General features: G+C 57.4%; 1 protein-coding gene across 2 annotated transcripts; it reads left to right on the top strand.

Moving 5' to 3' along the window:
* On the top strand, positions 1–26,145 carry NHSL3 (NHS like 3). 2 transcript variants are annotated; one of them, XM_028113861.2, is made up of 7 exons: positions 1–235; positions 20,891–21,061; positions 21,142–21,197; positions 21,491–21,614; positions 22,211–22,327; positions 22,428–24,992; positions 25,412–26,145. In XM_028113861.2, exons 1-7 carry the CDS (start codon positions 1–3, stop codon positions 25,432–25,434), a joined length of 3,291 nt encoding a protein of 1,096 aa, XP_027969662.2. In that variant the 3' UTR covers positions 25,435–26,145. The 2 variants fall into 2 exon arrangements, with proteins under 2 accessions (XP_027969662.2, XP_087879145.1); XM_088023019.1 differs by lacking the exon at positions 1–235 and adding an exon at positions 9,582–9,678.
* The last annotated feature ends 1,222 nt before the right edge of the window (positions 26,146–27,367 follow it).

The raw sequence follows: 27,367 nt of genomic DNA, 5'->3' as shown, positions 1-27,367 counted from the left end.
ATGGCGGCCCGCGCGCCCCCCGCCGCACCTGCGGCCGACGAGCCGGGGGGCCCAGGCGGCCCCCCGCGCAGGAAGAAGTCCCGCTCCGGCGCGTCCGGCCTCCGCCGCGCCTTCAGCTGGCTGCGGGGCAAGCGGCGCAAGAAGAAGGCGGCGGGGACCGAGGGAGCCGAATCGGCCGCCCCCCGGGCCAAGAAGGCGGACGACAAGGCCAGGAGGGCCAAGGGTAAAGGCCGAGGTAAGGCGGCCGGGCACCTGGGCTGCGCGCCGGGCGGCGCCGAGGGTGCTGCCGGGGTGGCTCCGCCGGGGGTTCGCGGCGTGTTGGAAGGGTGAGCCCCTAGGCGCCGGGGCCGGGGGAGCGGAGAGCCCGGGGCTCAGCGCGAGTACCCCCCATTCTCCGCCGCCCCCGCCCCGGCATTTCCCAGACTCAGCCCGACCCCATTCTAGGGCTGGGGCAGGAATCTCCTGGCTTAAGCAGGAAGTGCCGGTAGTCTGGCTCTTGGGACGGTGAAGCAGTCCCCCTCCCCCAGGCTCACCCAGCTTCTGCCCTCTGCTGAGTCAGGGGGCCGGACACTCGGCTCTGGCCTGGGGCCCATGGGAGAGGCAGGTGGCCTTGCGTCTCTGGTGGGGATTCCTCCAGGTCCAGAAGGTCAACTGCACTCAGAAGGTGTTTCAGCCCCACAGAGGACCCAGCGTGGGGCACAGCATGCTTTGGGCTCTTAACGGTGTTAGCTCTTCCCACCTGGCCCCCCTCACCATTCCCCTGGGCCAAACGGCAAACATCCACCTCCTGGCGTGCTGAACCCCCCCCCCCCATGAGAACCAACCATGGCGCCCCTCCCCATCACTCCTTACCCCCAGTCCTGGTAGAAACATGCCCGTGTCAGAAGTGTGCTTACAGATGGAGGAAACTGAGGCCCACATTAATGGAGAGGCTGTACCTGAGCTGCGATGGGTACTTAAAATACAACAGCCAATTCCCTGTCTCTGGGCTCTCTCTGGCCTGATGGATGGGCAGCCTGAGGGGAGGGAAGGGGTGGCTGACTTGGCCCATCCCTGCTGGGGTCACTTTCCTTTTGGGCACTTGCTTGGTTCTTTTCTCATTTCCCCCTCTGTTTCTTTCTCCCTTTTGAGGGGTAGGGCATGAGTCTCTGCAAGAGGGTGGGGCTCCCTTGGGGCTTGCCCTGCTCCGAAGTCTACCTTTCCTCTGGCTGGAGCTGCAGGGCCAGAGGTGAGGAAATGGCGGTGTGTTCGGGCCCATCCCATACTGTGTTTACCCTCCCAGTGTCCTTTAACCACCTCCTCTGCAGGAGAATTAGAAGGAACGTTTGAGGGGTCAGGAAGAGGGTGAAAAGCCTCTTGTGTGATTGCGTCTGGCCCGATCTTCCTTTTGGAAGAGGGCCTTTGGCCCAGGCACAAATAGAAGTTAGGGTGCTGGGGCGGGGATGGCTGGGCCAAGCCCTGAGGAAGGGTTTGGGTGAGGGGTGTTTCTCAGGGCTCCCAACTGATGCAGAGTCTGTCCTAATGCTGTCCCACGGGGATTCAGTGTGAAGTCATCCCCATCTCAAGAGGGCATGGGTCAGAATTGGAGCAGGATGGATTCTGGTCAGGTGGTCAGGATTGGAGATAGAAGGCTAGTGGTGTACCCCAGGGCAGTGGACCCTTTTCCCCTCTGAGACCCGCCTGGAGACGGGCTGGAAAAGCTGACCCTGTATGTCCCTGCTCCAACAGCCTGGGTTGGGATCATTGGGTCAGTGGGTAGGCCTCCCCCTGCGTGTGTTAGGTATCTGGTAGCACTGGGCTTTCTGGGCAGCATGTTGCCTGATTTGAGCCCACGTGCATAGGAACCACCTCCCTGCCCCTGGCTGTTGTATCTCCAGGTCTGGGGGTGGCTCCAGGTCCGACTAGAGGGAGTCCTAACTCCCTTTTGCTCCAGCCTCCTATTATTCCAATTGTTTCCTTGTCACCTGCCTGGCCCAACTTCTTTTCTGTTTATTAAGAGAAATAAATCCGATCTCTCTAATCTCCATTGGCACTACTGGTCAGGAAGGGAAAGCCCAGAGAAGACTTAACTCTTTCTGGGGAAAATGTTCAGAATGGAGATGGGGGGAGGGGGGAGATGGGAAGGAGGAATATACAGAAAGTTCCTGAGAGGTCAGGGGCCCTTGCTCGGAAGCTCCCCCATCCCAGTCTCTGAGATGCAGGTCGTGGCTCCCCTAATCTGACTTCTCCACAGTAAGTTGGGAAAACTGAGCTTGGAGTAGAATTTTGAGCCCTTGTCTTCCAGGCCTGCCCTGCACAGACTTAGAAAGAAAAGGGAGGAAATCTGGTAGTTATTGATTATTCTGAATGTGCCAGGAGCCCTGTATCCATTAGCTCACTTGGGCCCATTTGCCGATGAAAAAATTGAGGCTTAGGGACAGTGAGTGCTTCATTGTCCAAACTGGGATTCAAACTCAAACCATCTGCCTCCAAAACCGGTACTGTTTTCATGAAGAGGACATGCGGGTGGGACACAGACCAGCGGGTAAGGCTGAAAGATCTTCTCATCCAACCCATTCTACAGATGGCAAAAGGCCCAGAGAGAAGTGAAGGAAGCTGACAAGAGTGGGAGGAGTAGGAGAGTTAGGAAAATGAGAGTTCAAATTCTGGCTCAGTCACCAGCAAGCCCTGTGACGTTGGGCAGCAACCTCCCTGTGGCCCCACTGATTACTGTCTCAGGGAAGAGAGGGGACCTTTTCACAGGGGTGACCCTCTGGCTGGACATTGCATTGGTGGGTCCATGACTCCACGATTGTCTCTGTAAGATCTCACAAGAGCGAATGTGGAAATTAGAGGACCATGAAATCACCACTGAAATGCAAGGGCTTACTCTTATTAATCACCTTCGCCTGAGCTCTAAGCACCCAGTCTGGTGGGAATGGGCTCAGAGGCTGACAGGACAACTCTGCTGGCCCTCCCAGGCTGCGTGACACTGGCAGATTGTGAGCCCCTCTAAGCCTCAGTTTCCTGATCTGTAAAATAGAATAAATCCTGGCTTTATAAGGGTGTTTCAGGGGTCAAATGAGATAACCGAGACGCAGGTGCTTTGTGAACTGTGGAGAATGGTCTAGATGGGAGCAGGTTTCTGCACTTGCGATGCTGAGGACTTGGACATTAGCTGATCCATGTTTGGAACTCAACTCTTGGTCACACCTCAGATACCCATGGTGGTGATGATGATGATGGTTTGAGGGGGAAGCCACGGAAGGTGGATTCTTAACCCTTGTCCAACAGAAGACTCAGGCATAAGGAAAGGTAAACAACTAAGAATCCATATTTTCCAGAAATATCACCTGGACTCTAGACAAGTATGTGGGGAGGAAGTGTTTCTGGGACAGATGCCAGGACTGGAGCCCAGTAGATAACCAGGGGAGGCTCTCTACAGGAGGTGAGCAGAGTGTAGAAGGAGGGCAGGGTGCTGGCTAATTTGATTGATTTATTTGAGAGAGAGAGAGAGTGGGTGGAGGGGAAGAGGGAGAGGAGAGAGAATCTCAAGCAGACTCTGTGCTGAGTGGGGAGCCATTGGCGGGGCTTGATCCCACAACCCCAAGATCATGACCCAAGCCAAATCAAGGGTCGGGTGCTCAACCGACTGAGCCACCCAGGCACCCCGTGTGCTGGCTAATTTGAAGAACGAACATGAAGGCTGCTATGTCAGACCCTGGCTGGGCATTTTCATGAATGTTTTCCTTTGTCCTTAACCACAACCTGGGAGGTGGGCAGTTATTACCATTTCTAGGTGAGAAAATAGGCTCAGCGGGTGAAAAGTAAGTCGATCAAGGTCACTCAGCTTCATTCATTTGAAAAAGACATATTCTTTATTATGTCGTGTCCAGCACTGTTCAGGGTAATGTGAGTACCTGGGACAGGACAGGCAAGGTCCCCACCTGCATGGAAATGATGTTCACGGCATGGCAATGACAGAAACTCTCAGTCGGCCTCCCGAGGCCACGCTCTGGAAGCCAAACAGTATGAGGCTAGGTATGTTTCTGACTCTGGAGACGAGGAACCAGTAACCACTGTAGGAGAATGTAGCCCTCCTGAAGGCTCCTCTTGGGCAGTGGGTAGTGGCCAGGGAGGGGACGGGGTAGTCAGAGTGCGGTGGCTTCGGTACTGAAAGAACTGAGGCCCAGCAAATTGAACCTGAACAATGCTGGCCTGGCCACTCACTCAGCAGGAACTCTCCTTGGTGTGGAGTTGTGGAGAGACTCTTGAGTTTGGGTTCTACCCCACTGTGGGCCACATATGCCCTGTCTTGACAATGATGGAGTTTCATGGCCGCTGAGAACCTCCCTGGTTCTAGAATTCTGGTGGGAGAATGGGGGGGAGCTATGCTCAGGAAAGGAGAGTCTGCCTTTTGGCCAGTCATGGACAAGACATTGGGACCCAGTGGCCTAGAGGTTATAGTAAGGTGGGCGGGGAGAATCTGTGTGGATAATGCCATCTCTCTCTGCTGAGGAAGGAGCCTGTAAGGCTTTTTTTTTTCAATTTAGTTTTATTTTTTAAAAAGATTTTATTTATTTATTTGAGAGAGAGTGAGAGAATGAGCAGGGTGAGGGGCAGAGGGAGAAGCAGACTCCCCACTGAGCAGGGAGCCTGATGCGGGGCTCCATCCTGGGACCCCGGGATCATGACCTGAGCCGAAGGCAGTCGCTTAACTGACTGAGCCACCCAGGCGCCCCTTTGTAGCTCTTTTAAAGCAAAGTGAGGACCCAAAGGCACTTTGGATAATGGACACTTTGCCTATCTAAGGGAAGATAGTGTCTGTTTGCCTTTCTTTCTTTCTTTTTTTTTGGGGGGGGAGGGGCAGAGGGAGGAGGAGAGAGAAAATCTTAAGCAGCCTCCATGCCCCACACAGAGTCCACGCAGGGCTCGATCTCACAACCCTGAGATCGGGGCCACGAGCTGAAATCAAGAGTCAGATGCTTAACTGGCTGCACCACCCAGGTGCCCCTCTGTTTGCTTTTCAATAAAAGTGTATTTCCACATTCTGTGCCATTGCAGGCACTGCTTACCCTACTTAGGGTGTGCTTCCCTTCACTTTTCCATCCACTGAACTCTTATTCATCCCTCAAGGCCCGGCGCCAGCATCATCATCTCTCTTGATAGCCCCAAGGGAAATTACTGCCTCCAGACTAGAGCGGGTGCTTAAGGGATTTGGAATTGGACAGTCTGTTTTTCTGGCCACCTTTTTGGGTAGGGCATCTCAGTGTCCTTAGCCTGGGGCCTGGACCAATGTGACTGGGGCAGGGCTCCCTCTGCTGTGGGATACATCCAGTGGGGGAGTGACTTCCATAGAGGAATCTGTGTCCACCTCCTCCAGGCCCCTGTAAAGGGATGGGCATTATCTATCTTGGGTCCAGATGGGAGAGGGAGCCTCACTAATGTATATCAAAATACTTAGTAAGTATTTAACATTAGGTAATAAGTACCTACTATGTGCCAGACATTGTCCTGGGGATGGATGAGAGACAAGGTCCCAGTCTCACGAACCTTGTAATCTGAGGGAGGAACCAGACATTGAACCAGGTAATTAAGGGTCAAGAAGTGGGACAAAGGAGGGAGCATAGTGATCCCAGGGGTGACATCAGGGATGCCTTCCCGGAGGAGGTGACATGTGAACTAAAATGGAAGGATGAGTGGAAGCTGGGGGGTTGAGGGATTTGCAGGGCTGGAATCGGGCAAGGCACCTGCGAAGGGCTGGGGCCAACTGGCTGTCTGGGTTCTGTGGGTATAGGAATTGCCATCCTCGCTGTTTTGAACAGCCTGAGGGCAGGAGCTGGGTTGATGTTCCTTTCCCTCTGCCCTGCCCAGCACAGGGCCTGGCACAAAGTGGCTCTGGGTAATAGGTGGGTGATCCGATAGGGGCCCCAGAGCTTGGGCATCTGCCAATTCCAGAAACTCAGCGTCGATGGCCTGAGATGCCACAGGCTGCCCTCATGGCACATACAGACGGGCGGCTGAGGCCCAGAGGACGAAGTGTCTCGCTCAAGGTCATCCAGCCGGCCAGCACTAGAGGTGGACTAGGAGCCCTCACCCGCCAGGCTGACCTCAGCTTCCCTACTCCTTTGTTCAGACTTCAAATGGAAAATCCCGTCCCAGAGAGGTGCCCCTACCAGGAGTGGGATGAGATGAGCGCGAAGCTGAGGCCAAGAAGGCCTCCATCCCCTCCCTTACCTCCAACACCTTCAGGGGCTTGTTCCAGCTGCCTCTCCCCCTCCCTCCTCGTGGAGGCCTCAAATCCCCACCCATGGCCCACGTCCCAGAGTTCTGGAAATCCCCTTCAGGCTAGGATGGGCCCTCCCTCCACTGTTCTGTCCCTCTCCTGCCCCTGAAGCAGGGCTGCCAGCAAGGGTTGCTGAACTCGGGTGGCTAAATCCTGCGCCAGAAAAATCTCCCCTCTTGTCAGAAGAGGGAAGAGGGAGAGCCTCCCCTTACCCAGCTGTCCCCCGGAAATCCCCCTCTCCCCAGCCCTCAAAGCTGTCTCAGCTGCTCCTGGCCTGTCACATGCGGATGAAGACTAATGAGAGGAGGCATTGTATATTGTTTGGGCCATGGTGAAAGTGGTGGGGTGGGGAGAGCAGGTATCCACACCTCCACCTTCCGGCTGCACGGCTGCAGACCCAGCAGACCCCACTTGGGCCGACTTGGGGGAGAAGTAGGTGGCAGCAGCTTCCTGGGGCAGGACGGGTGAAATCGTTGTCCATCTCTCCCATTATTATACTCCACTGTCTCTCTGCTTTTATGTCTCCTGCCCTCAGGGGCTGGTTCATCAAAGGTTGTCAGCTCTACTCAGAGGGTGCCCAGGCCTGTGACTGGCACAGAGGGGAGACTGAGACAGCTCAGCTTGCAAAGCGTTTAAACCCCAAATCTTCTGGCAAAGTGCATAATTCCCCGGAGGCTGCTGCTGGGGTCTGCTCCAGGTTGGGCCTCCTGTTTGCTGAGGACACCCCTCTCCTCCAAGCCTCTAGCTAGGCGAGCTCTTCACCGTGCCCGTCCAGAGAGTCACGAGGCACTCAGGCCCAGTGTTGTGGTTTCCAGGAGTTCTGGTCTGCCCTACCAGCTCCTCCTTCCCACGGTCCTACCCCAGGCACCCTTACGCTCTTGGCTGGGGGCAACACTCTTCCTCTAGGATCCTGGAGCCAGCACAGCCTCTGTAGTGAAAGGAGGTGAGACTGGGACTCTCCTGCCCGTGCCGCTTCCCCTCTCCCAGTACGTAGGCAACATCATCACCACCTCCGTCAGCAGGCAAGCCCCACCGTCTCTGCTTCCATCAGCTCCTGTTCAACACCCACAGGACGCCTGCTGGGTGCCCATCACCATGCTGAGCTTGGGCGTACTGAGGGGAGGGAGGCGATCACTGTCTTGGGGAGCTTGTTTTCTGGTTGGAAAGGGAGATACCAAAAGGAACTGTTGTCTCGAGACAAGTGCTGGGACGGTGTTACACAGGGTGCTGGAGCCCTGGGGTGCGATCGATTCTATCAGAGGGCAGCACTAGTGCTTGTGGAAGCACAGAGGGCTGAGCTGGGGGAGGACGGGTGCAGGGAGGACTTCCTGGAGGAACAGACTGTCGGGCAGGGTACTGAGGAGAACGAGGAATCTTCCAGGCAAAGCTGGAGGAGGAAGAAGCACGTGGGAAGACCTGGAGGTGTGTAGTGGGAGGGCGGGGTGGTGGCAAGCAGCAGGGGTGTGGTGGGAGATGAGGTTGAACTGGGGGCAGGGCAGTTGCTGCCAGGCCTCTTGCAAAGGCCAAGACACCTGCTACCCTCCAGATGTCCCTTGAAGCTCTTTGCATACCTGCCGTTGCTCAACTCATGCCAAGGGATCTGGATGTTATCCTTGAGTATTCTCTCTGCTCCGCCACACCACCTTTCCCCTTTATGGGCCCCACCTGTAAATTGAGGGAACTGGGCTAGCAGATACTCTGAGGTATCCTCCAGCTTTGACACGGACTCTCTGTGCAAAGCAGGAGCCTGGTACACACAGCTTGGTATATATAGTGTATGTTTGACAAGTGTTTTCTGGATGGATGAATAAAATATAACCCCTCAGGGACTGCATTGTTGTTAACCTCAAACTCTTAGCAAGGTGTGGGCCTCAAGGAGGGTAGGGAATCAGCTCTGACTCTCCCATTTTGCCAGGAGGCACGGGGTGCCCTGGAGGCACTGGGCATAAGGGGCAGCACAGTGTAGTGGAGGGATCTGCTCAGGTGGCAGAAAGGATGAGCAATATGGGGCTTAGCACTGAGGGCTCTGGACTCCCAGCCCAGCGGTGTCTCTGCTACACCATGCTGCCCCTGGTTGGAGAGACAGGGCAGAGCAATGGTAAAGGAGAGCCACTGCTCAGGCTGCTGGGCCCTGGGCACAAGGGCACTTGTGAGGACATAGAGGTGAGGACAGCCTGGCAGCCTGGAAGGTTTCTGGAAGAGGTGAAGCCTGGCCTAGGTTTGAAAAACAAAAGACTTGTACGAGGGGGGGGTGAGTGAGGGGCACACAACCATGGGCGGCTTCACATACGTTTACCTTCACACTCCATTCCTTACACTCAGACACAACGTGACAGAGCCAGTCACAATTACATAGGCAGACACACAAAAGCATACATCCAGACATTTGAAAACAGACTCTATATGGATACAGGCACACAGTCTCACACACAGATGATTACACAGAGGCATCCAAGTGTTCAGGGTCACAGACATATACACAGGTACACAACTACACAGCCACATTGAAGCATACAATTACCAATGCCCAGTTAACATGCACAGGCACAGAGAAAGTGGAGGGGTCGTAGCATGGTCGGTGGGTATTAGAGTCAGTCTGGGTTTGAGTCCTAGTTCTGCAGCTTACTGCTGTTTGACTTTGGGCTAGTCCGCTGACTTCATGGAACCTCAGTTTCCCCATCTGTAAAACGGGGATGATAAAAGTACCTACCTTATAGAATAGTTTTGTGTCATGAAAGCAGTTATCAGAGAGAGCACCTGGCACATAGTAAAGGCTATATAAAAGGGTGCTGTTATTTTGAACACGACTACCACAGAAATACAGTCAGATCGACACATTTGTACACACAGGCACAGAGACAGGAGATACACACACAGACACGTGACACTCACGGGGTGGGGGCTGGTGGGCCCTAGCAGCAGCGGGGCTCCGGACCCCGCCTGCCTGGGGCCCTGCTCCGAGTTCTCCGGGCTCCTCTGCAATCCTCAGAGAGGCGGCCCTTGGGCCGGGAGAGCGGGCCACCAGCCTGCCCCACCTGGACACGCCGGCCTTTCGCGAGCGCTCTGGGTGGGGTGGCTCAGCTGGTCTCCCAGGTCCTGAGAAGGGCGGAGCCTACGGGACGCGCGTGAGGCCCCGCCCCTCCACTGTCCCCGCCCCCGGCCCGGCCATTGGCCGCAGAGCCCGGAGGCGTGGCTGAGCTGGGGCCGGGGGCGCCTGCGGCGGCCGCCCGCGCGTCTCTCTGCCTCCCTCCCGGGGCTGCGGGCCCGGCGGCCGGGCTGGTTGGGCTGCGCTAGGGTTTCCGCGCCGGCTCCCGCGCCCGCCATGGGCAACTCACACCACAAGAGGAAGGCCCCCAGCGGCCCCCGGGCCCGCAGCTTCTGGCGGTTCGGGCGGTCGGCGAAGCGGCCGGCAGGTAGGGGCCGGGGGTGGGGGCGGGGCAGGCGGGGAGGAGGGTCTCCTTGCCGCAGCCGCAGCCGCCGCCACCGCTGCTGCCCCCTCCCGGGGCTTGGTGGGTGTGAGCGTGGGGGGCCGGGAATCCCCCGCACAGACCCCACCCCTCACATGCGCAAAGAGGCACACGTACATACGAATACCACGGGCGGGCACACGTACATGTTCACAATTTTCACAGTCACACACAACACCCACTCAAATGTACGGACATGCAGACACACGTTCACACCCACAGCATCGCTGTAGGACGCACAGACCCCGAGACACAGGTACATAACACCTAGGTGTACGGTATATAGTGCCACGCGAATTATGCCGCACGGTCAGATTCACACAGTCGCACACACACATCAGTCATGTAGGTACAGTTGCCCAGCGGCTTAGGCACACAGATGTACACATGGGTTCAGAACTGCACAACCAGACTCCCACACTCAGGCTCAAAGACAGAGCCTAAGGCGCTTGTACACGTACACACACACACACACACACACACACACTCACACTTGTTAGCCCCAACAGGCTGAAAGTTTGCAGGAGGGAGGGGAGACAGAGGTGCAGGGGAGAAGCAGGAAACCAGGGGCTGGAGACTCGGGGCCGCCTCCGTCTGGCGTGATCGGGAGTCAGACTGGTTCTCTGGGCTCCCTCCCCGCCCCCACCTGCGTCGCCAATGCCTCTCGTCCCCCTTCCCCCCACCCGCGGTCCCCGTGGTCGCTGCCGCATGTCCCCCCTTTCAGTGCAGCCACCGAGCTGGAACGCAGCCCTTTCCTGGCGTGCTGCGGGATCTCTCCGCGGGTCACATTCCTGCCTCCAAGTGGGGGGTGGGTAGAGGGGGAGAATGGAGAAAAGGCCTCCAACCCTAGGGCTGGGAGGTGGGATTCCTGGTTTTCCCCAGCAGGTGCGACAGTTCGGGGTATCCCCCAGAGTCCCAAGGGGTGTTAGAGGAGGGGCTGTGGAGGGTGGCTAGTTCCCTTAACCTGGTGAATCTGCCCCTTCCCCTGAGGAAGATAAGGGGTCCTCAACAGAGGCAGGTGTTCCTTCTGGTCTTTGGGAGTGAAAGAATTCTGGGGAAGGTGGGGTGGGGTGGGGTTCCTTCTGCTGTGGTGAGGGAATCCACCCATGTCTTCCTAGGGTGGCCCACATTCCTAGAGGTTCTGAAATGAGCCTGATGATCTCATCCCTCCACATAGGGGGTGACAGGAAGAACCTGGGCTGGGCATTAGGGGGTCTGCGTTTTCAGTGTGGCTCTGGTATGGGCTCTGGTGACCTTGAGCAGATTGTTTCCATTTCTGTGGACCTCCTGGCTCCCACAGAGGGGCCTGTCAGTGGATTTAGGGGGGCGTAGCTTAGGTGACTTCTGGGGCCCTTATAGTTCTGTCTAGCCATTTTGTGGATAAAGAGACTGAGGTCTGGAGAAGGTGGGCTTGTGCAAGGTCATTTGCCAGTAGCGGTTTGAAGAATAATCGTCATAATCAAAATAACAGCAGGAAAGGGTTAATTAAGTTCTGGTAGGCGCTCTGCGGATTCCTCAGAAGGTGGATTGATGAGAGACTCCGGGACCTTCCAGGAGTCTCCAGGAGTCTCCGTGTCCTAGCAATCCCGAAGTCCTGGATGTGTCCACCTGTCTCTCCTCTTGGATTCCGCACCGAGGGGTGGGGCTGGGGCTCCGCCTGCTTTCCTGTGGTCACTCTAATCTGATGGTTTCCTGAGAACCAACTGTGGGTCTGGACTTGTGACCATTTGTGGTGGGGGAGAGAGAGATGAAGAAGCCTCTGTTTACAGTCTCGCCCACTAGCCCGTGTGCTCTTAAGTTCCTGCTGCAACTCAGGGACTAACCAGGCTTTAAGGTGGTCCTAAAAAACCAGAAAGCAATGTCAAGGCAACACAGAAGTAAGTGTGGAGGCTGGGGAATATTCAGAAGGCTTTTGGGTTGGGGTCAGTTTTAGAAGACTGGGGAGATGGTCTTAATTTGGTCTTTGAAGTAACTACAGGGTTGGAATGAGTCCTGAATTGTTGATTAAACGAGAGAGAGGACCAGGAATGCACTTCAGCGATGGGGCAATGGTCGTGAGCAAAGGCATAGAGTTGAACCTGAGCGTGGAGGCTGGAGAGAAATGTAGTCGAGGCTCCTTTCCTTTGCTTGGGAAGAGAAGGAGTTCCACTGTGAATGCAAACTTCCATTCCTTCGGTCTTACTTGTGCTGAGGATTCTAAGGCTTCCCCAGCACTAGGCCTCTGCTGTCACATGCCCAGGTATGGGACTGATGTTTGAGTACTTATCCATTTGATTCATCTGTGAGAAGATGAGGGAAAGAATGCAAGGCAAGCAGAGAGGGCTGGAGTCTCTTGGCCATGGGGAGCCAGTGAAGGTGTTTGAGCAAGGGAGGAGCCTGCGAAAGTGGTATGTTAGGAAGATGGCGCCACAGCAGGGGCAGGTGCAGGCAGGACAGGTTGGGGGGTGGGGTGGTGAGAGTGGAAGCTCCAGAGAGCAATCTGGAGGCTGTTGCAGTAATCCAGGGGAGAGGTGGTGAGGTGAGGGCTGGGGACAGGGTGGGGGCTGTGGGAGTGGAGAGGAGTGGCAGCTGCAGAGACACTGCGGAGGAGGTGGCAGAAGTGATAGGACCTGGGATTAATCAGATATTGGGAATAAGGGCCAGAGAGGGCTGTGAAGGCTCTGTGCTCGAGGCTGCTCGGCTGGGGGACAGTGACAGAGACAGTAACTCAGAGCTAAAAATAAGGGCCTATGCTAAACCCTTTACATTGGTTAATTCATTCGCCCCCAACAGTCTTATAAGCTAGAAGCCATTATCGTCCCCATTTAACAGATGAGGAAGCTGGAGCTTAGAGAAGTGAAGTCACTTGCCCGAGGCCACTCAGCAAGGAAGGTAGCTGAACCGAGATTCAGAACCAAGCCTGTCAAGATTCTGAAGCCTGTACCCTTAATCAGTTTAGGAATAGATGGGTTTCTTATGATTGAGGGGCCTGCAGATCCTCTGGGCAAAGAAAGCCTGAGGTCCTGGGGGTTTGGACTTTGTAGGGAGGACAAGTGAAGGAAGTGCTGTGGGAGAGGGGCAGGGGTTGAGGATGAAGCACTGAAGCCCCCCCCCCCGCAAGGGCTCAGAGAGGGAGCAGGTGGGAAATGGAAGGAGAACTGAGATTCAAGGAACGGTTGGTCCATTGGATCAGTGCCCTTGGACAAAGGGAAGTGTGGGGGGGGGGATAGGGAGAGGCCTTCTCACTGCTGGAAAGATACTGTAACCTGCTGGGATTGTTTGGCCTTGGATCTCAGGAATCCAACCCCACCCTCCCCTCCCCAGACCCACTGGGCATCTGGTCCTGGGCAGTTTGGGGGATTGGTGGAAGATGTGAATTGGGAGCCCAGGGAGCATCCCCCACCATACCACCCTCTTTTTCCCAGACATTGTACTGTCAGGTTTATACACATGCTCCCGCCCACCCCCCCACCACGGCCCCCCTTGCAGATGAAGTGATTGAAGGAATGGACTGAGTCACTGGTGGAGTCAGACCACCTGGAATTCTTTTCTTCCCTCCCCCTGCCTCTGTACTTGGAGTGCCAGGGGCCTTTGGTAGGTCCCCAAACTGGGAAAAGTCCCGCTTCTCTTACCCCTCACCCCAGCGTCTCTCTGTCTCCTTCACTTTCCTGGATTGGATTCCTTATTCCCAACATCTGATTAATCCCTGGGCTTCCAGACAAGGGGCTGGCCCAGCCCTCTCTGGTCTGAGGAATCTGAGATAAGGTGAACCCCCTTGCTGCCCCAGCCCTGACCCAAAGTGGGGGACCACTACCCTCCTAGGGGCAGAGTCCTGCATGCTGAGGGATCTTTAGAGATCGGCTCGCCAACCCTCCCATCTCGCAGATGAAGACACTGAGGCTCAGAAAAGGGCGCATACCACTTTCGCAGCCTGGCTCAGCATCATGCTGCAGTTGAGGGGCAGGGAGAGCTCAAACCTGAGGCTCCTGACTCCCAGGGCTGTGGGGTCTCTGGTCTGGCCCTGAAATTCCCTTCCGTCCCCAACAGAAGGGTTAGGGCTAGGTCACTGATGAGCTGAGAGGGAGCTTGTTAAGTGTCCCTATCAGACCTTATCTTAATAATGGTCCTTAATGCCACTTGGGACTTGAAGAGAGCTCCGGAAGTGGGTGGGAGAGGAGGCCTCTGGTGGCATGGGAAGAACAGGATTTTACATGGGGCGCCTGGGTGGCTCAGATGGTTAGGCGTCTTCCTTTGGTTCAGGTCATGATCCTGGGGTCCTGGGATCAAGCCCCGCGTCGGACTCCTTGCTCGGCGGGGAGCCTGCTTCTCCCTCTACCTCTGCTTCTCCTCCTGCTTGTGCTCTCTCTCTCTCTCTCTCTATCTCTGTGTCTTGAATGAATAAATTAAAAAAAAAAAAACTTAAAAAAAAAAGAACAGGATTTTACAGCCAGTCAGAGCTGGGCTCACACACCCTGACTCTGCCAGTCACTAGCTGTGTGACCTTGGGTTAGTCACTGACCCTGAGGGAGTGCCTCCATAGGGCGAGGGGGATTTAGTGAGACCACGTGTGTCTCTCAATTGGTTGGCACTGGATAAGTACAAGTTTATTATGGTGTTGTGAGTGGAAAGGCCTGAGAGGGACCTTTACCCATCCCTCCACCCTGGAGAGGCAGAGGCTCCCTCTGAGCCCAGCACTTTGTGTTTGCACTTGCTTGTGTGTGGCTTTGGATTTCCCAGGCACTCTGAGAGGTGGCTGTGAGTCCTACTTTACAGATGAAACTGAGGCCCAGAGAGGCTGATTCATTCGACCAAGGCCTCTCTAATCCAGACCTTCTGACTCCCAGGCCTTTCCTCTCTTGACTTCATTGTGGCTGCCTTCCGCCATCTGTAAAATAGGGAGAACCGTGCCTTGAAGGGACAAAGGAAAGGGCTCTCGGAAAGTTAGACGCGCATCCTGGCCGAAAGAGATTACTATGTTATTGTCAGGAGCAAATACTGACCCGGAAACTCGTTATGACATTTATTAATATTATTGTAGCTAATTCCTCCCTGCACTGCTGCTGGTTCCCCCCAGGCGCGTCAGGCATGGGATCCTCCTCTCCTTGTCAGGGGCACTCCCTGCCCCCCCCATATTTACCTTAGAACCGGCCTGTCAGCTCTTCAGCTCTGCTCTAGGGTGGGGCCTCCCACTGAGGGAAGGAAGGAGGGGGATTTCCCCCCTGTAGAGGTGGGGTGTAGAGCTCCCCCTCTTTGGGCAGGAACTGAGGTTGCAGCCCCCCTGATCCCGTAACTTCCTCAGACTTAGGACCATGAAAGCGTTGAGTGAGACCCAAGTTTGGCTGTGGGCTCAGCCACTTCCTGGTTGGGTGACCTTGAGCAAGTCACTTTCCCTGGAGCCTCCTTGTACTCATTTGTTAAAAGGGAAGTCATACATGGCTTTTGGGTTTTTGTTGGGTGTTCTGGGAGACAGAAGAAAAGAGAAACCTTCACCTGAAGGTTTTTGTGATGTTCATGTCCCTTTGTCTTGTCTCTAAGAGAATAAAATCTCCATGTGTTCTGGGTCTGCTCCTATTGGAAGGCCCTGGTTTGTTCACCAGGACAGAGGGCTTGAGACTCAGGACCTCTGAACACTCTGAATCCTGCCTCCTGGGCTGGCCTGGGGTCAAATGTGGTGGTGGGGGAGTGGGGTCAGGCCCAGGGCCAGGCCTGGAGGGTTCCAGCTCCTGAGCAAGGCCACCTGGGCAGCTGTGCCCTCCCCCCTTCATTCCTCTCCCCTGAGTCAGGCCTGCCTGGCTGTGGGCGTGTCACCACCCCCGCCCCATGCTCTGGAATGGGACAGGTTGAGGCCTCACCCCGTGGAGGATGTTGCCAAGACAGTGTGTACGCATGAGCACAAATGTGCACTTGGCCTTGGGGGTTGGGGGCTCCCTCCCCCCTTTCCTCCCTGTTCCCAGGCTCAGGAAAGCCCCAGAGTGGTGGGTACATGCACCTGCCTTTGTGTACACACAGCCACCTGGCTGGGCCCTGTGTGAGTGCAGTTGTGCTGGTGTGTGACAAGGAGCTGGATTAGGGTGGCCTGGGTGTGCTTTGTGGATGTGGTCCTGAGAGCACGCACCTGTCAGGGTTGGGGGGGCGCCCAGTGGGACATTTTGGAGGTCCTTGTGCACAGAACCTCTGCTGGTGGACTAGATCTGAGCTCCCGAACTTGGCCTGTGTGCTTCCTGGTGTGCCCTTCATGTGAGGGGTGTGGCCAAGAGCAAGGTGTCTTCTCTGATCCAGGAAGCTTCCTTCCTCAGGCAGGTGGGGGAGGAGGGGAGGCGGAGGCTGGTGGTGAGCTTCAGCCCCCGGCTGCACCTCTGGACTGTACCAGGGCAGAAGGTCCAGGAACAAGTACTCTAAATGTGGCCTTGGGCGAGGTCTTCCACTCTGTCAGCCCCAGTTTCTTTGTGAGGACCCTGCCCTCCACCTGAGACTCAGGTTGCTGAGCCCCTCCCTAAGCAAGTCACAGGTGTGTGGGCCTGAGCCTTGAGTGGCTCCGAGAGACCTCAGGCTCTGGCCAAGCTGGGGGGGGGGAGGGGTGTTGCTAGAGCAACCAGATGTTATCAAGTGTGAGAGCCTTGGATCCTCTGGGAATTTGCAGCTGTGGCCCTGACAGCCAGCTGGGGGCCTGGGACCTTGAGCTGCTGTTCCCCCTGCCCTTTGTGGAGCTCAGCCCCGAGTTTCCCTGGTTAGGGGGAGGCTGAGGGTGACTGTGCCCTGCGTGATTAGAGGCTTCAGTTTTGGAGCCAGCTAGAGCTTGGGAAGTCACCTAGCTCTCCGAGCCTCATAGGTCCAGGATCAGTTACAGGAGAGTATGTTCGAGAACCTGTCTCAAAGGGCTGTTTTAAGATCCCTGAGGGCAGAGACTGTTTGCCTTCCCCCAGCCCCTGGCATTAATCTCCCTGCAAGTGTGGGGCTGCTGCTCTTCGCGTCTGAGCGGGACTAATAAGGGGTGGATGGGTCTGGCCTAAGAGAGGGACAAGGGGAGGATGTGGCCAAGAAACCTCGAATTTCTGGGGATGATAGGGTCCCTCAGCCCTTTCTCAGAGGGGAGATCAGGTGTGTAGCTCGCACAGCAGACAGAGCATAGCTTTTGGGTTCAAGTTGTCCTGAGGGCAAATGCCACCTTACCCTTCCCAGCTTGCCATTTCTGGCCTCCACTTCCTCATCTGTCAAATGGGGATAAAAGTGCCTACTTCTTAGGATTGTTGTTTAGATTTAAATGATTTGTGGATTTACATCCTATCCAGCTGCACAAAAGTTTGTTCTCCAGAGAGTGAGGGCTCAGCCTCTGCTTGAGTGGTCTCTGAGAGGCGGGGCAGCAAATGGGGAAGGGGCAGCAGAGGGAAGCCCCTTGTTTGCCGCGTGGGAGCCACTGTGAATTCTTAGCGACTCAGGGAGAAAGGTGCTGCAAGAGAGCCGTGTCCTGAGGTGAGTTTGGGGGCAGTGCTTCACAGACTTTCTCTTCCACAGCCTCAGCTACTCTTTCTGGAGTTGCCCGAGGGGATCTCTTAACACTGTCATTACCTAGATGAACCTTCCATGCTGACCTATGGGGCCTCACCCGACCTGGCTCCTGCCATTTTCTCCCTTGCTCACCATATTTCCCGCCCCACTGGCCTCCCGTTGTCTGTTCTGAGACACCTCCCCCAACTCCCTCATTTCCAGCCCCCACTCCTGCCTTGAGGCCTTTACACTTGCTGCTGTCCCAGCCCAGAAGGCTCTGCGCCCAGCACTTGCCCTGGCCCGCTCCTTTGCTTTCTGCGGGTCTTGGTTCCAATGGCCTTTCCTTAGAGAGACTTTCCTTCATGCCCCCTAGAGGCACCCCCTTCCCTATCATAGCTCCTCAGTCTTCACTAATCTAAAATTGTATTCTTAGTGTACCTCGTTGATGTATTTGTCAAATGTTTATTGAACTCACGGTATGACAGGCACTGATTTAGGCGCTAGGGTGAACAAGATAAAGTTCTCCTCCATTCGCTGTAGCCCCCGTACTAGCGTAATAAATACTTGCTGGTTGAATGAATGGGTACAACAGTCTTGTAAGGAGGAGTTCACTGGTCTTGTTTCCATATGAAGTCATGACTTGTGTGTGACAGAGCTGAATTTGAACTTGGAGCTGTCTTCCCTCCAGTTACCTCCTACCCCTCATTTTGACTGCCCTTGCCTACGACCGGGTTTTTTTTGGCTAATTCTGTTCTCTCTGCCTGGTGATCCACTAGTCACCAAGTCACAGAGTGGGGCCATTGGGAAGGGTCCTGGGCTGGAGGAGCAGGAGGTATACGATGAAGCCTGCCTCTGCTCTGTGACCTTGGAGAGTTCACAGTGCTTCTCTGAGCTGCTTCCCACATGACCAAAGTGGGAAGAAAGTCCTTTGAAAAGCATGGGTCTGAACATACACACGAGGAGTTGTTCCCAGTAGCCACTGTGTTTCTGCTCTGGACAACTCCCTGGCTTCCCGGTGTCCTGTGTCCTGGGCTGGCTCCCACCCCTCCAGGGGCCTTTGCCGATGGCCTTGCCATCACAGGCAGTTCTGGGCTTCTGCCAGGCTGTTGTTCCATGTTCCATTCCCTGAGTTCCTTCCCCAGGGAATGACCCTTACCAGCCAGGAGGACTTGGGGATGGGCATCATGCCAAGTGTGGTCTAGTGGCTCTTCTACCCACCATCTGGCAGCTGGGACCCCTGCCATGGCTTTGGCTCCTGACCGTTTAGAAGAGGACTTGGGGACGGGTTAGTGGTCTGCCCCCTGGGGCCTGAGCATCTTCAGCCCTGCTAGTCCCACTCTCCACCAGAGCTAAGCATCCGCAGACTCCGGGCCTCAGTTTCCCCGTCAGAATCTGGGACTGTTCCTGCCTCTGCACTCCACTTGAGGGGCGGGATCAGTGGTGCAGGTGGGAGGAGGACCTGGAGAGCAGCCCCTCCCCCTCCTCGCCTGGAGTCGGCTCTGCAGCTGGGCGGGCGACTCGCACCACTCGGTGCCGGCTTATGGTGAGGGCGGCGCCCGGCGTTCCGGAGAGGCCGGAATAGGGGACGGCCCTGGTGGCACCCGCAGTCATGGTGGTGTTCCTGGGCCGCCGCCTCCCGGTGCTCCTCGGGCTCTTTAAGAAGAAGGGTGAGTGGGTGTGGCTGGGGAGGGGGCGAGGAGGGACCCTGACACCTCCATTTGCCAGAGCCTTCTGTGAAAAGGGGGATCAAGGCTGGGGAAGGGTAGTGGGTGGGGGATGGGGAGCAGTAAGGCGGCCAGACGGCCCTGTCCTCCGCTGTGCCTTTGTCCAGCGGCTTTTCCGCTGCTTTTGTCTGGGCCCCGCTTGGTTGGGTTTGGGAGGATGGGTCCAGGTGTCTCTGACCTTGAAGCCTGCAGCCCTTGGGTGAGACTGCTTCCTCTGGAGGTACCCACACTGTACTGGGTGCATCCTAATGCTTCAGGTCTGAGAGGCAGAACACCCCCGCCGACCCCCAGGTCGGTCAGCATGTGTGGGAGGATGGGATGTGGGGAGCAGAGGGGAGAGGAAAGTAGCCCCGCTGGAATTTGGGGCACGATCATCGAAATGCTGTTTAGAGGCGGAGGGCAGGACGGTGGAGAAGTTTTGGAGGGAGGGGTCTCTGCCTGCTTTCTGCTTCTAGGAACTGGGCTTTCAGGCCTGGATTAAGACATGGGGGCCAGAGTTTATTGGACTTTTGGGGGGTGGGCAGGGGATCCTCACTTTGAGTGTGATTCAGGAGTCCCCCTCTGGGAATCTTGAACTGAGTCCTGGCACTGACTCTGATTTGCTGGATGACCTTAGGCAAGGCCTTTCCTTTTCAATCCTGTTTCCCCAACTCGTAAAATTCAGGGGTTAGGTGAGACTCCATGGGTTGGATTGTCAGGAGACCTAGGAGCTCTGACCCTGTAGGGTTCCTGCAGGTTCCCTGGGCAGGAGCTGGCTGTTGAAGAATGGGCTGAGGAGGTAGGAATGGGCAGGTGTCTGAGCTGAAGCCCCTGATCGTGGGGCGTGGCCCTTTAAAGGGCTTGTTTTGTTCCTGCCCCTCTACAAGGTGCTGCCAAGGTCACATGATCCTCCCAGTGCTTTTGCTTATGTTGTGGGTTCCATTTAAAGGGGGGCTGGGGCTGCAAAGTGCTGACACAGCCCCTCATTCCCAGGATTAGATGACCAGCTTCCCCATGGGTGGGGCCTGTAACAGGATCCTTTGTAATGGATCCCTGGCTCCTCTGCACGGGGGGCTGGGGCCTCCAGGAGAGGGGGATGCCTGGGAATGTTCTCCCAAGAGAGGTGGGGGCTGCCTTGTCTGGGGGTGGAGGGCCTCTGGGGGTGGAGGGACCCCGGGGCCGCCTTCTCCCCTCCCCGGCCCATCCTTCCACTAAGGGACAGCCACATGGGTGAGTAGGGGACACAGAGGCCATGTCCCTGGTTTGTCCCTCCTCCCAGGACTTCATGGGAATTCTGGTTAGGACCCCTGCTAGCCCACAGCCCTCCCTAGTGTCCCACGGTGTCTTCCTGGGCCTGGGCCAAAGGTGTGTGTGAAAGGGGTGGTTGGTTTTCCCTAAAGTGGAGCTTGGGGTGTGGCGACAAGAGAAATGTATCCGCTATGGGCTGTGTGTATATTGGGGTGCTTTGTGTCGGGCCCTGAGTGACGTGTGGATACACAGTTGCGTGTATATTTGGGTACTGTTTGTATATGTACAGAATGGGGACTGTGGATGTTGTGGGGGCTGGGTATGTTCTCTGGGGGCCCCTGTGTTTGATGTTGGCTTCCGATGTGTTTATACTTGGGTGCTGTTTGTGTACATCCTGAAGCCTGTGGGTGTGTGTAGAGACTGAAGCCTGTGGGTGTTGTGTGCCTCTGTGGTGGGCTTGTGTGCCCTGGGTATGGTGACCTGTATGGGGTCCTTTGTGTGGTGTGGTACTCAGATACAAGCACGCTTGGGTAGAGTTTGTACATGTACATGGGGCTATGTGTATTGAGTGTATAACACAGGACTGTGAGTTGTGCGTACAGATTGGGGAAGGTAGGCGTTGCATGTATGTCCAGGGGCTGTGTGCAGTCTTGGGACTGTGGGTGCTATTGTTGTGGGGCCTGTGCATCCCCAGGACCCAGATGCTCTCAGGCCTCACTTCTCTTCCTCCCCCATTCCACTAGGCTCTGCCAAGGCTGAGAGTGACAAACGTCTAAGTGTAGGGCCTGGCCAGGGGCCAGGGTCTGTAGTGGATGAGCACCAGGACAATGTCTTCTTCCCCAGCGGGCGGCCACCTCACCTGGAAGAGCTGCACACACAGGCCCAGGAGGGGCTCCGTTCCCTACAGCACCAAGGTAACTTTCTCCCCTCCGGGACTACTCTTGGCTTCCAAGGTCAGGGGCCTAGCCCAACGCACCTTTCTGGTGTCTTCCAGAAAAACAGAAACTGAATAAGGGTGGCTGGGACCATGGAGACACCCAGAGCATTCAGGTGAGCCCTGCCCCCAGCTCACTCCTGACTCTGCTTTTCCCTCCCTGCTTAATCTCTGGCAAGTATGTCTTTGAACCCTTCTGGATCTCAGTTTCCTTCTTGTATCGCGAAGGAGTAGACTAGATGACCCCTAAGGGCTAGTCCAGCTGAGGTCTGCTCAGTGCTAGGTGAAGCCAGGGAGAATCGGAGTCCAAAGCTCCACAGGGGAGCCCTGAAGAGGCAACAGCAAGAGGCCCACGTAGGCTTCTGGGGTGGCCTGAGGCCAGGGCCTCATCTCCTTCTTCCCCCAACAGTCTTCCCGGATGGGGCCGGATGAAGATAGCATCTCCTTCTGCAGCCAGACCACATCCTACACGGCTGAGAGCTCCACAGCAGAGGATGCTCTCTCTATCCGCTCAGAGATGATCCAGCGCAAAGGTGTCTGCTCACCAGCCCGGATTCTTGGACGGGGCAGAGGGGTGGTGGGCACTATCTGGGGTCCCAGCCCCTGCAACTTTCCCCTTTCCCTCCTAATCTAGCACCTCCCGAAGCTCTGTGAGTCAGTGAATTCAGGAAACACAGTATCCTGTGTCTTCTTGGAGACTCCTGATGCACACCCAACTGCAAAGCAGGACAGTTAGGAGTCAGGAAACCTGTTTTTGAGCCTGGTGTTGCTCCTTCCCAGCTGTGTGACCTTGGGCCAACCCTCAGCCACTCCAGTCTTCCGTTTGATGTTCTATAAAAATGAGGATAAGAGTACTTAACATTATCGGAATGAATGCCAAGTGTTTAGCATGCTGACTAACACATAATAATTGTTCACTAAATGGAAATTATCCTCGGCCTAGTAAAGCCTTCCAGAAGTCGTACCGAAAAGAAGTGTCTAGCTTTGTTGAACCTAGCTTTGCCCACGCCTACTTGATTATGGAAATCTTTTTGCAGAGCTCTTATTAGTTATTCTATGAAAGCAGTGCTCTGCAAAATGTGCCCCGAGACCTGCTCTAATGGTTTCTCTCCCCTGGACTGGCCCCCAGGCTCTACCTTCCGACCCCATGACTCATTTTCCAAATCATCTGGGAAGTCAGGGCGGCGGCGCCGCGAGAGGCGGAGCACGGTGCTGGGACTGCCGCAGCACGTGCAGAAGGAGCTCGGTGAGCCGCACAGTAGGAGGGTGGTGGGGTGGCGTGGGGCTGCGTGGGGAGCCCCGGCCGCCCCCACCGCTGACTCCCGTGTCCTCCCTGTCCCTTGCAGGCCTGCGGCACGAGCGTGAGGCACCAGGTACCCCTCGGCCCCCTGGTCCTCGGGATGCGGTGCGCATCCCCACGGTGGATGGCCGCCCAGCGGGCCCAGCCTCGGGGACCGGCGCCCGGGTGTCCCTGCAGGCGCTGGAGGCGCAGGCCGAGGCTGGTGCCGAGGCGGAGGCCATGCTGCAGCGCCACATTGACCGTATCTACCGGGATGACACCCTTGTTGGGCGGTCCACGGGGCCCCGACCCCCACCGGTGACCCGGCCCATGTCCTTAGCGGTGCCCGGCCTGACAGGAGGAGCAGGGCCTCCAGAGCCCCTGAGCCCGGCCATGTCCATCTCGCCCCAGGCCACCTACTTGTCGAAACTGATCCCGCACGCTGTGCTCCCTCCCACCGTGGACGTGGTGGCCCTGGGCCGCTGCAGCCTACGCACCCTGAGCCGCTGCAGCCTGCTCTCAGCCAGCCCAGCCTCTGTCCGCTCGCTGGGCCGCTTCTCCTCGGCCTCCAGTCCGCGGCCCCGCAGCCGCCAGCCTTCCTCCTCCAGTGACACCTGGAGCCACTCTCAGTCCTCAGAGACGATCGTGTCTGATGGCTCCACCCTCTCCTCCAAGGGTGGCTCTGAGGGTCGGCCCGAGAGCTCTGTGGCTAGCCATAGTGTGGCACCCCTTCCCCAGGCGGGCAGCGGGAGGGGCTCTCCCAGCGGGGGCAGCACGGCCGAGGCCTCGGACACCGTCAGCATTCGGAGCAGCGGGCAGTTGTCGGGCCGGAGCGTGTCCCTGCGGAAGCTGAAGCGGCCCCCCCCGCCTCCCCGCCGGACCTACTCACTCCATCAGCGGGGCTCGGCAGCCCCTGACGGGCCCTTGGGGTTGCCGCCCAAGCCTGAGCGGAAGCAGCCGCCGCAGCTGCCCCGGCCGCCCACCACTGGTGGGTCAGAAGGGATGGGGGCAGCCCCCTGTCCCTCCAGCTCAGCAGGCACCTGGGTGCCTGGCTTGTCTCCAGAGGGCTCCCGGCGTCCCCCACGCTCCCCAGAACGGACGCTCTCACCCTCCAGTGGGTACTCGAGCCAAAGTGGTACCCCTACCCTCCCTCCCAAGGGTCTCACAGGGGCCCCTGCTTCCCCGGGCAAGGCCCAACCCCTTAAACCAGAGCGTGTCACTTCCCTTCGGTCTCCTGGGGCCTCTGTCTCCTCCTCCCTCACGTCTCTCTGCTCCTCATCCTCTGACCCAGCCCCCTCAGACCGTTCCGGTACACAGATGTCGACCACCGTGGGTGACAGGTTTGCCATACCTCCTCACCCCAAGGTGCCTGCCCCCTTCTCCCCACCCCCTTCCAAGTCCAAGAGTCCTAAGCAAGCGGCCCCTGCTCCAGTTACTCCTGCTGTGGTCCCCGGGCCCGTCTCTACCACTGATGTGAGTCCTGAGCCCCTGCCAGCTCCGCAGACATCCCTGATCCCACCGCAGGAGTCTCCCATTGCCTCCAAAGACAAGTCACCCCCACCGTCCCCACCCCCATCTTATCATCCTCCCCCGCCCCCCACTAAGAAGCCAGAGGTGGCTGAGGCCCCATCTGCCCCAGAGACTGCTGAGGAGCCCCTGCAAGACCCCAGCTGGCCCCCACCGCCGCCTCCTGCACCTGAGGAGCACGACCTGTCCATGGCTGACTTTCCTCCACCTGAGGAGGCCTTTTTCTCTGTGGCTGGCGCTGAGCCTGCGGGCCCTCCAGACGCCCCAGAGCCTGTCAGATCCCTGGCTGCTTCGTCCTTCCCGGTTACCGTCTCTTCCCAGAGCCAGCTCCTCAGTTCCCCAGAGCCGCCTCCAGCTCCACCAGCCCCACCTTCGGCTGCTGTCCCCGGGCTTCTGGCCAAGGTCCCTCGGAAGGAACCAGTGGGCTGCAGCAAAGGCAGTGCGGCCCCCAGGGAGGATGCTGGTGCACCCCTGGTCACCCCCTCGCTCCTGCAGATGGTGCGGCTGCGCTCTGTGGGCGCTCCTGCGGTAGCTGCAACCCCGGCACCCGGGCCATCCGCCCCCCAGAAGCCGCTACGGAGGGCCCTGTCAGGGCGGGCCAGCCCAGCGCCCGCCCCCTCCTCAGGGCTCCATGCTGCTGTGCGACTCAAGGCCTCCAGTCTGGCTGCCAGCAAGGACCCTGAGAGTGCCCAGCCCAATGGACCACCTGAGGCGGAGCCACGGTCTCCCCAGTCCCCTGCCTCTATGGCTAGCTTCATCTTCTCCAAGGGCACCAAGAAGCTGCAGCTGGAGCGGCCGGTGTCCCCTGAGGCCCAGGCTGACCTCCAGCGGAATCTGGTGGCTGAACTTCGGAACATCTCGGAGCAGCGGCCATCCCAAGCCCCAAAGAAGCCACCTAAAGCTCCCCCACCCGTGGCCCGCAAGCCCCCGGTGGGGGTCCCGCCATCCACCTCCCCCACCTTTCCTCGGGCCGAGTCCCTTCCTGCTCCTCCCACCGACGGGCTCCTTCGTGCTGAGGACAGGACTAAGGGGGAGCTGGTGGAGAACGGAAGCGTCGTGCAGCTGGTGGGCCCCGAGGAGCAGAAGCTGGGCCCGCCTGGCTCAGGTACAGTGGACAGTGTGTGTGTGTGTGTGTGTGTGTGTCGGGGGGGTCCCCCCATCACTGGTGGTGGGGAAGAGGTGCCTGAAGTCCCACTACTGGGCATCTGTTACCGGGTCTTTCAGATTTTTCTGGTGTCAGGCTGCCCGGGAAGGGTGAGCTGTCACCCTTGATAAGCTAGCGAAGGAGCCTTTGAAGTCAGACCTACTGAGTTCCACCTCAGCTTTGCCATTTTCTCTACTCATCCTGGCCTCCATTTCCTCGCTGTAAAGCGCAGGGCAGTGGTACTGCATTCGTGGGTGTGAAGCACCTGGCTGGTGCTGCAGGCAAGGCCAGTCAGTTGGGGAGAGGCTGTGCCGTGGGCCGTCCAGAACCAAACTGGGAGGCCCCCTGCTGAGTGTGTCCCCCCCCGCCCCCCTCCACAGACCCACAGAAAGAGCTGGTCTGACCACCAGGCACCTCGCTGGCACTGCTGACCCATCCCAGGAACACAATCTCAGGGACCTGAGCAGCTCCAAGGACGAGAGGATACGGCAGACCTAGTAGAGAGGACGCCTGCAGCCTTAACCTTCACAGCCTTCGATATTTATGCAAGCCTGGTGGTGATCCTGCCCTCCAAGTCATCCAGCTCATGCCTCTTCCCCCTGAATGGATTCCCCTGGGGCCGCTTCTCTTGGCCTTGGCCTCATGTTGAAGGCGGAGGCTGGTGGGAGCGGGTGGCTGCGCCCCCTGCTGGCCTCGAGGCCGCACAGTTGGGAGCAGAGCACCTCATTTGAGTTTCTTTGCTTCCCCCTCCACATGTCCAAATCATGCGCATACGGTCCGGAATCAACGCACTTTTGAAAAGCAGCTGCATGTCCATCCTCCAGGGCTCACGAAGCCACATTCCAAGGGCCTGTTTACATGGCGGCAGCATCAGTCCCCGTTTAGCCAGCCCATAGGTGGGACCAATCTGTCCCCTCCCTCTGATCCGGTTTGCCCATTTCTTAGTTCTTGGAGGTGGGCGAGTCACTGCATTCCCACAGGCTTCTCCAGGCTGGAGGCAGGAGTGGGGCTGTGGGATTCCAAAGCACAAAGGGTGCAGCAAGGGTTAGCTCTCCTGTGCCTCAACTTAGCACCAACCACCCTCCTTGCCTTCCAGTTCTGCCAGGTGCTCCATGCCGGGGACAAGAAGTGGGGGACCACCAGGGCCTAAATGGGGGTGGGGGTGGGGGAGAGGAACCGGAGGGGAGGTCCACAGGCCCTCCGTCTACAGAGAGTGGGAGAATGGAATAGGGAGACATCTCAGTGGGCACTTGGTGATGCCAAGCATCCGCCCCTTGTCTCACTTGGTCAGGTTGGAGTGGGCAGGCACTACACTTCTGAGGCAGGAGCCCATGGGCTGTGGCAAAGCTGTGTCCCTTTCAGGGGGGCAGGAAGTCCTGAGGAGGTGGGTGGAGGGGTCTGGCGGGGGGCGGGGGCGCTTGTTTGGGCAGTGGGCCCGAACCTGGCCCTACAGATTACATTCTGTGACCTTTCTCTTTACTCGGTGCATGTTCTTTCTGCAGCTGCCTTTCAGCACAGGTGGTTTCACGGGGTTGGGGGGGGCGGCGCTGGCGCTGAGTGACAAGGATGGGAACCCAAAGGTTCATTCTACTGCAGACTCTTCCCTCGTCAATGAAGGGGGGGTTCTGTGCTCCTAGGGAGTAGGCTGGGTGATTGCCCCCTAGCCGTCAGCCTCTGTTACTGATCTCTCCTCTAGGAATTCTAATGACCTATTTTCAGCCTGTGCCACCTCTCTAGGTAAGCTGGCTTCCCCACTGGCCCCGGCGCTTCCCTCCAGTCGTGTGGCTCCCACCTGGGCCACCCCTTCTGTCCTGATCCTCTTTCCTCAACAGTGACTTGGGCTTGAGCCTGGCAAGGAACCTCACTTTTAGCTGCTTCTCTGGAGAGACTGAACCCCTCCCAGAACAAGAGCTGGGAACACAGGGGATGTGGTACGAGAGCCCAGGTTCCTCTGGCCCGCCGTCACTACTGTCTTCTCCCTGTAGCTGTCAACCAAGCTTGTTCCCTTGCCCCATGGGTGAGGGCGAGCAGCTACTGGGTACCTATTGCACCTGCCCAGTGAGCTGGGGAAAGAGGATAGTCAAGTATGCACTGCTCTGCTCAGAGCTCCTGACCCAATGCCCTGGGAACCAAGACCAGGCCAAAGGCTCCATGAGACCAGGCTCTGGTGGCAACCCTAGAGCTGCTGGAGGTGGGAGGGAGCCCAGCTTCTGTGTTTCTTGCCCTCCCCTCTCAATGTTACTTGAGCTCCTTATCCTCAGCTAGAATCTTCTGAGCTTGTTTCCCCACTGGGTGGGACAGAGTACAGAGGAGAAGGGAGGATCTAGAAGAGGCAG

Source organism: Eumetopias jubatus, unplaced genomic scaffold, assembly GCF_037043125.1.
Source record: "Eumetopias jubatus isolate StellerSeaLion01/CBP00866 unplaced genomic scaffold, mEumJub1_p1.0 scaffold_4, whole genome shotgun sequence".
Lineage (NCBI taxonomy): Eukaryota > Metazoa > Chordata > Mammalia > Carnivora > Otariidae > Eumetopias > Eumetopias jubatus.
The sequence above is the reverse complement of the archived record's forward strand: the minus strand, read 5'-3'. Positions and strand labels throughout refer to the sequence as shown.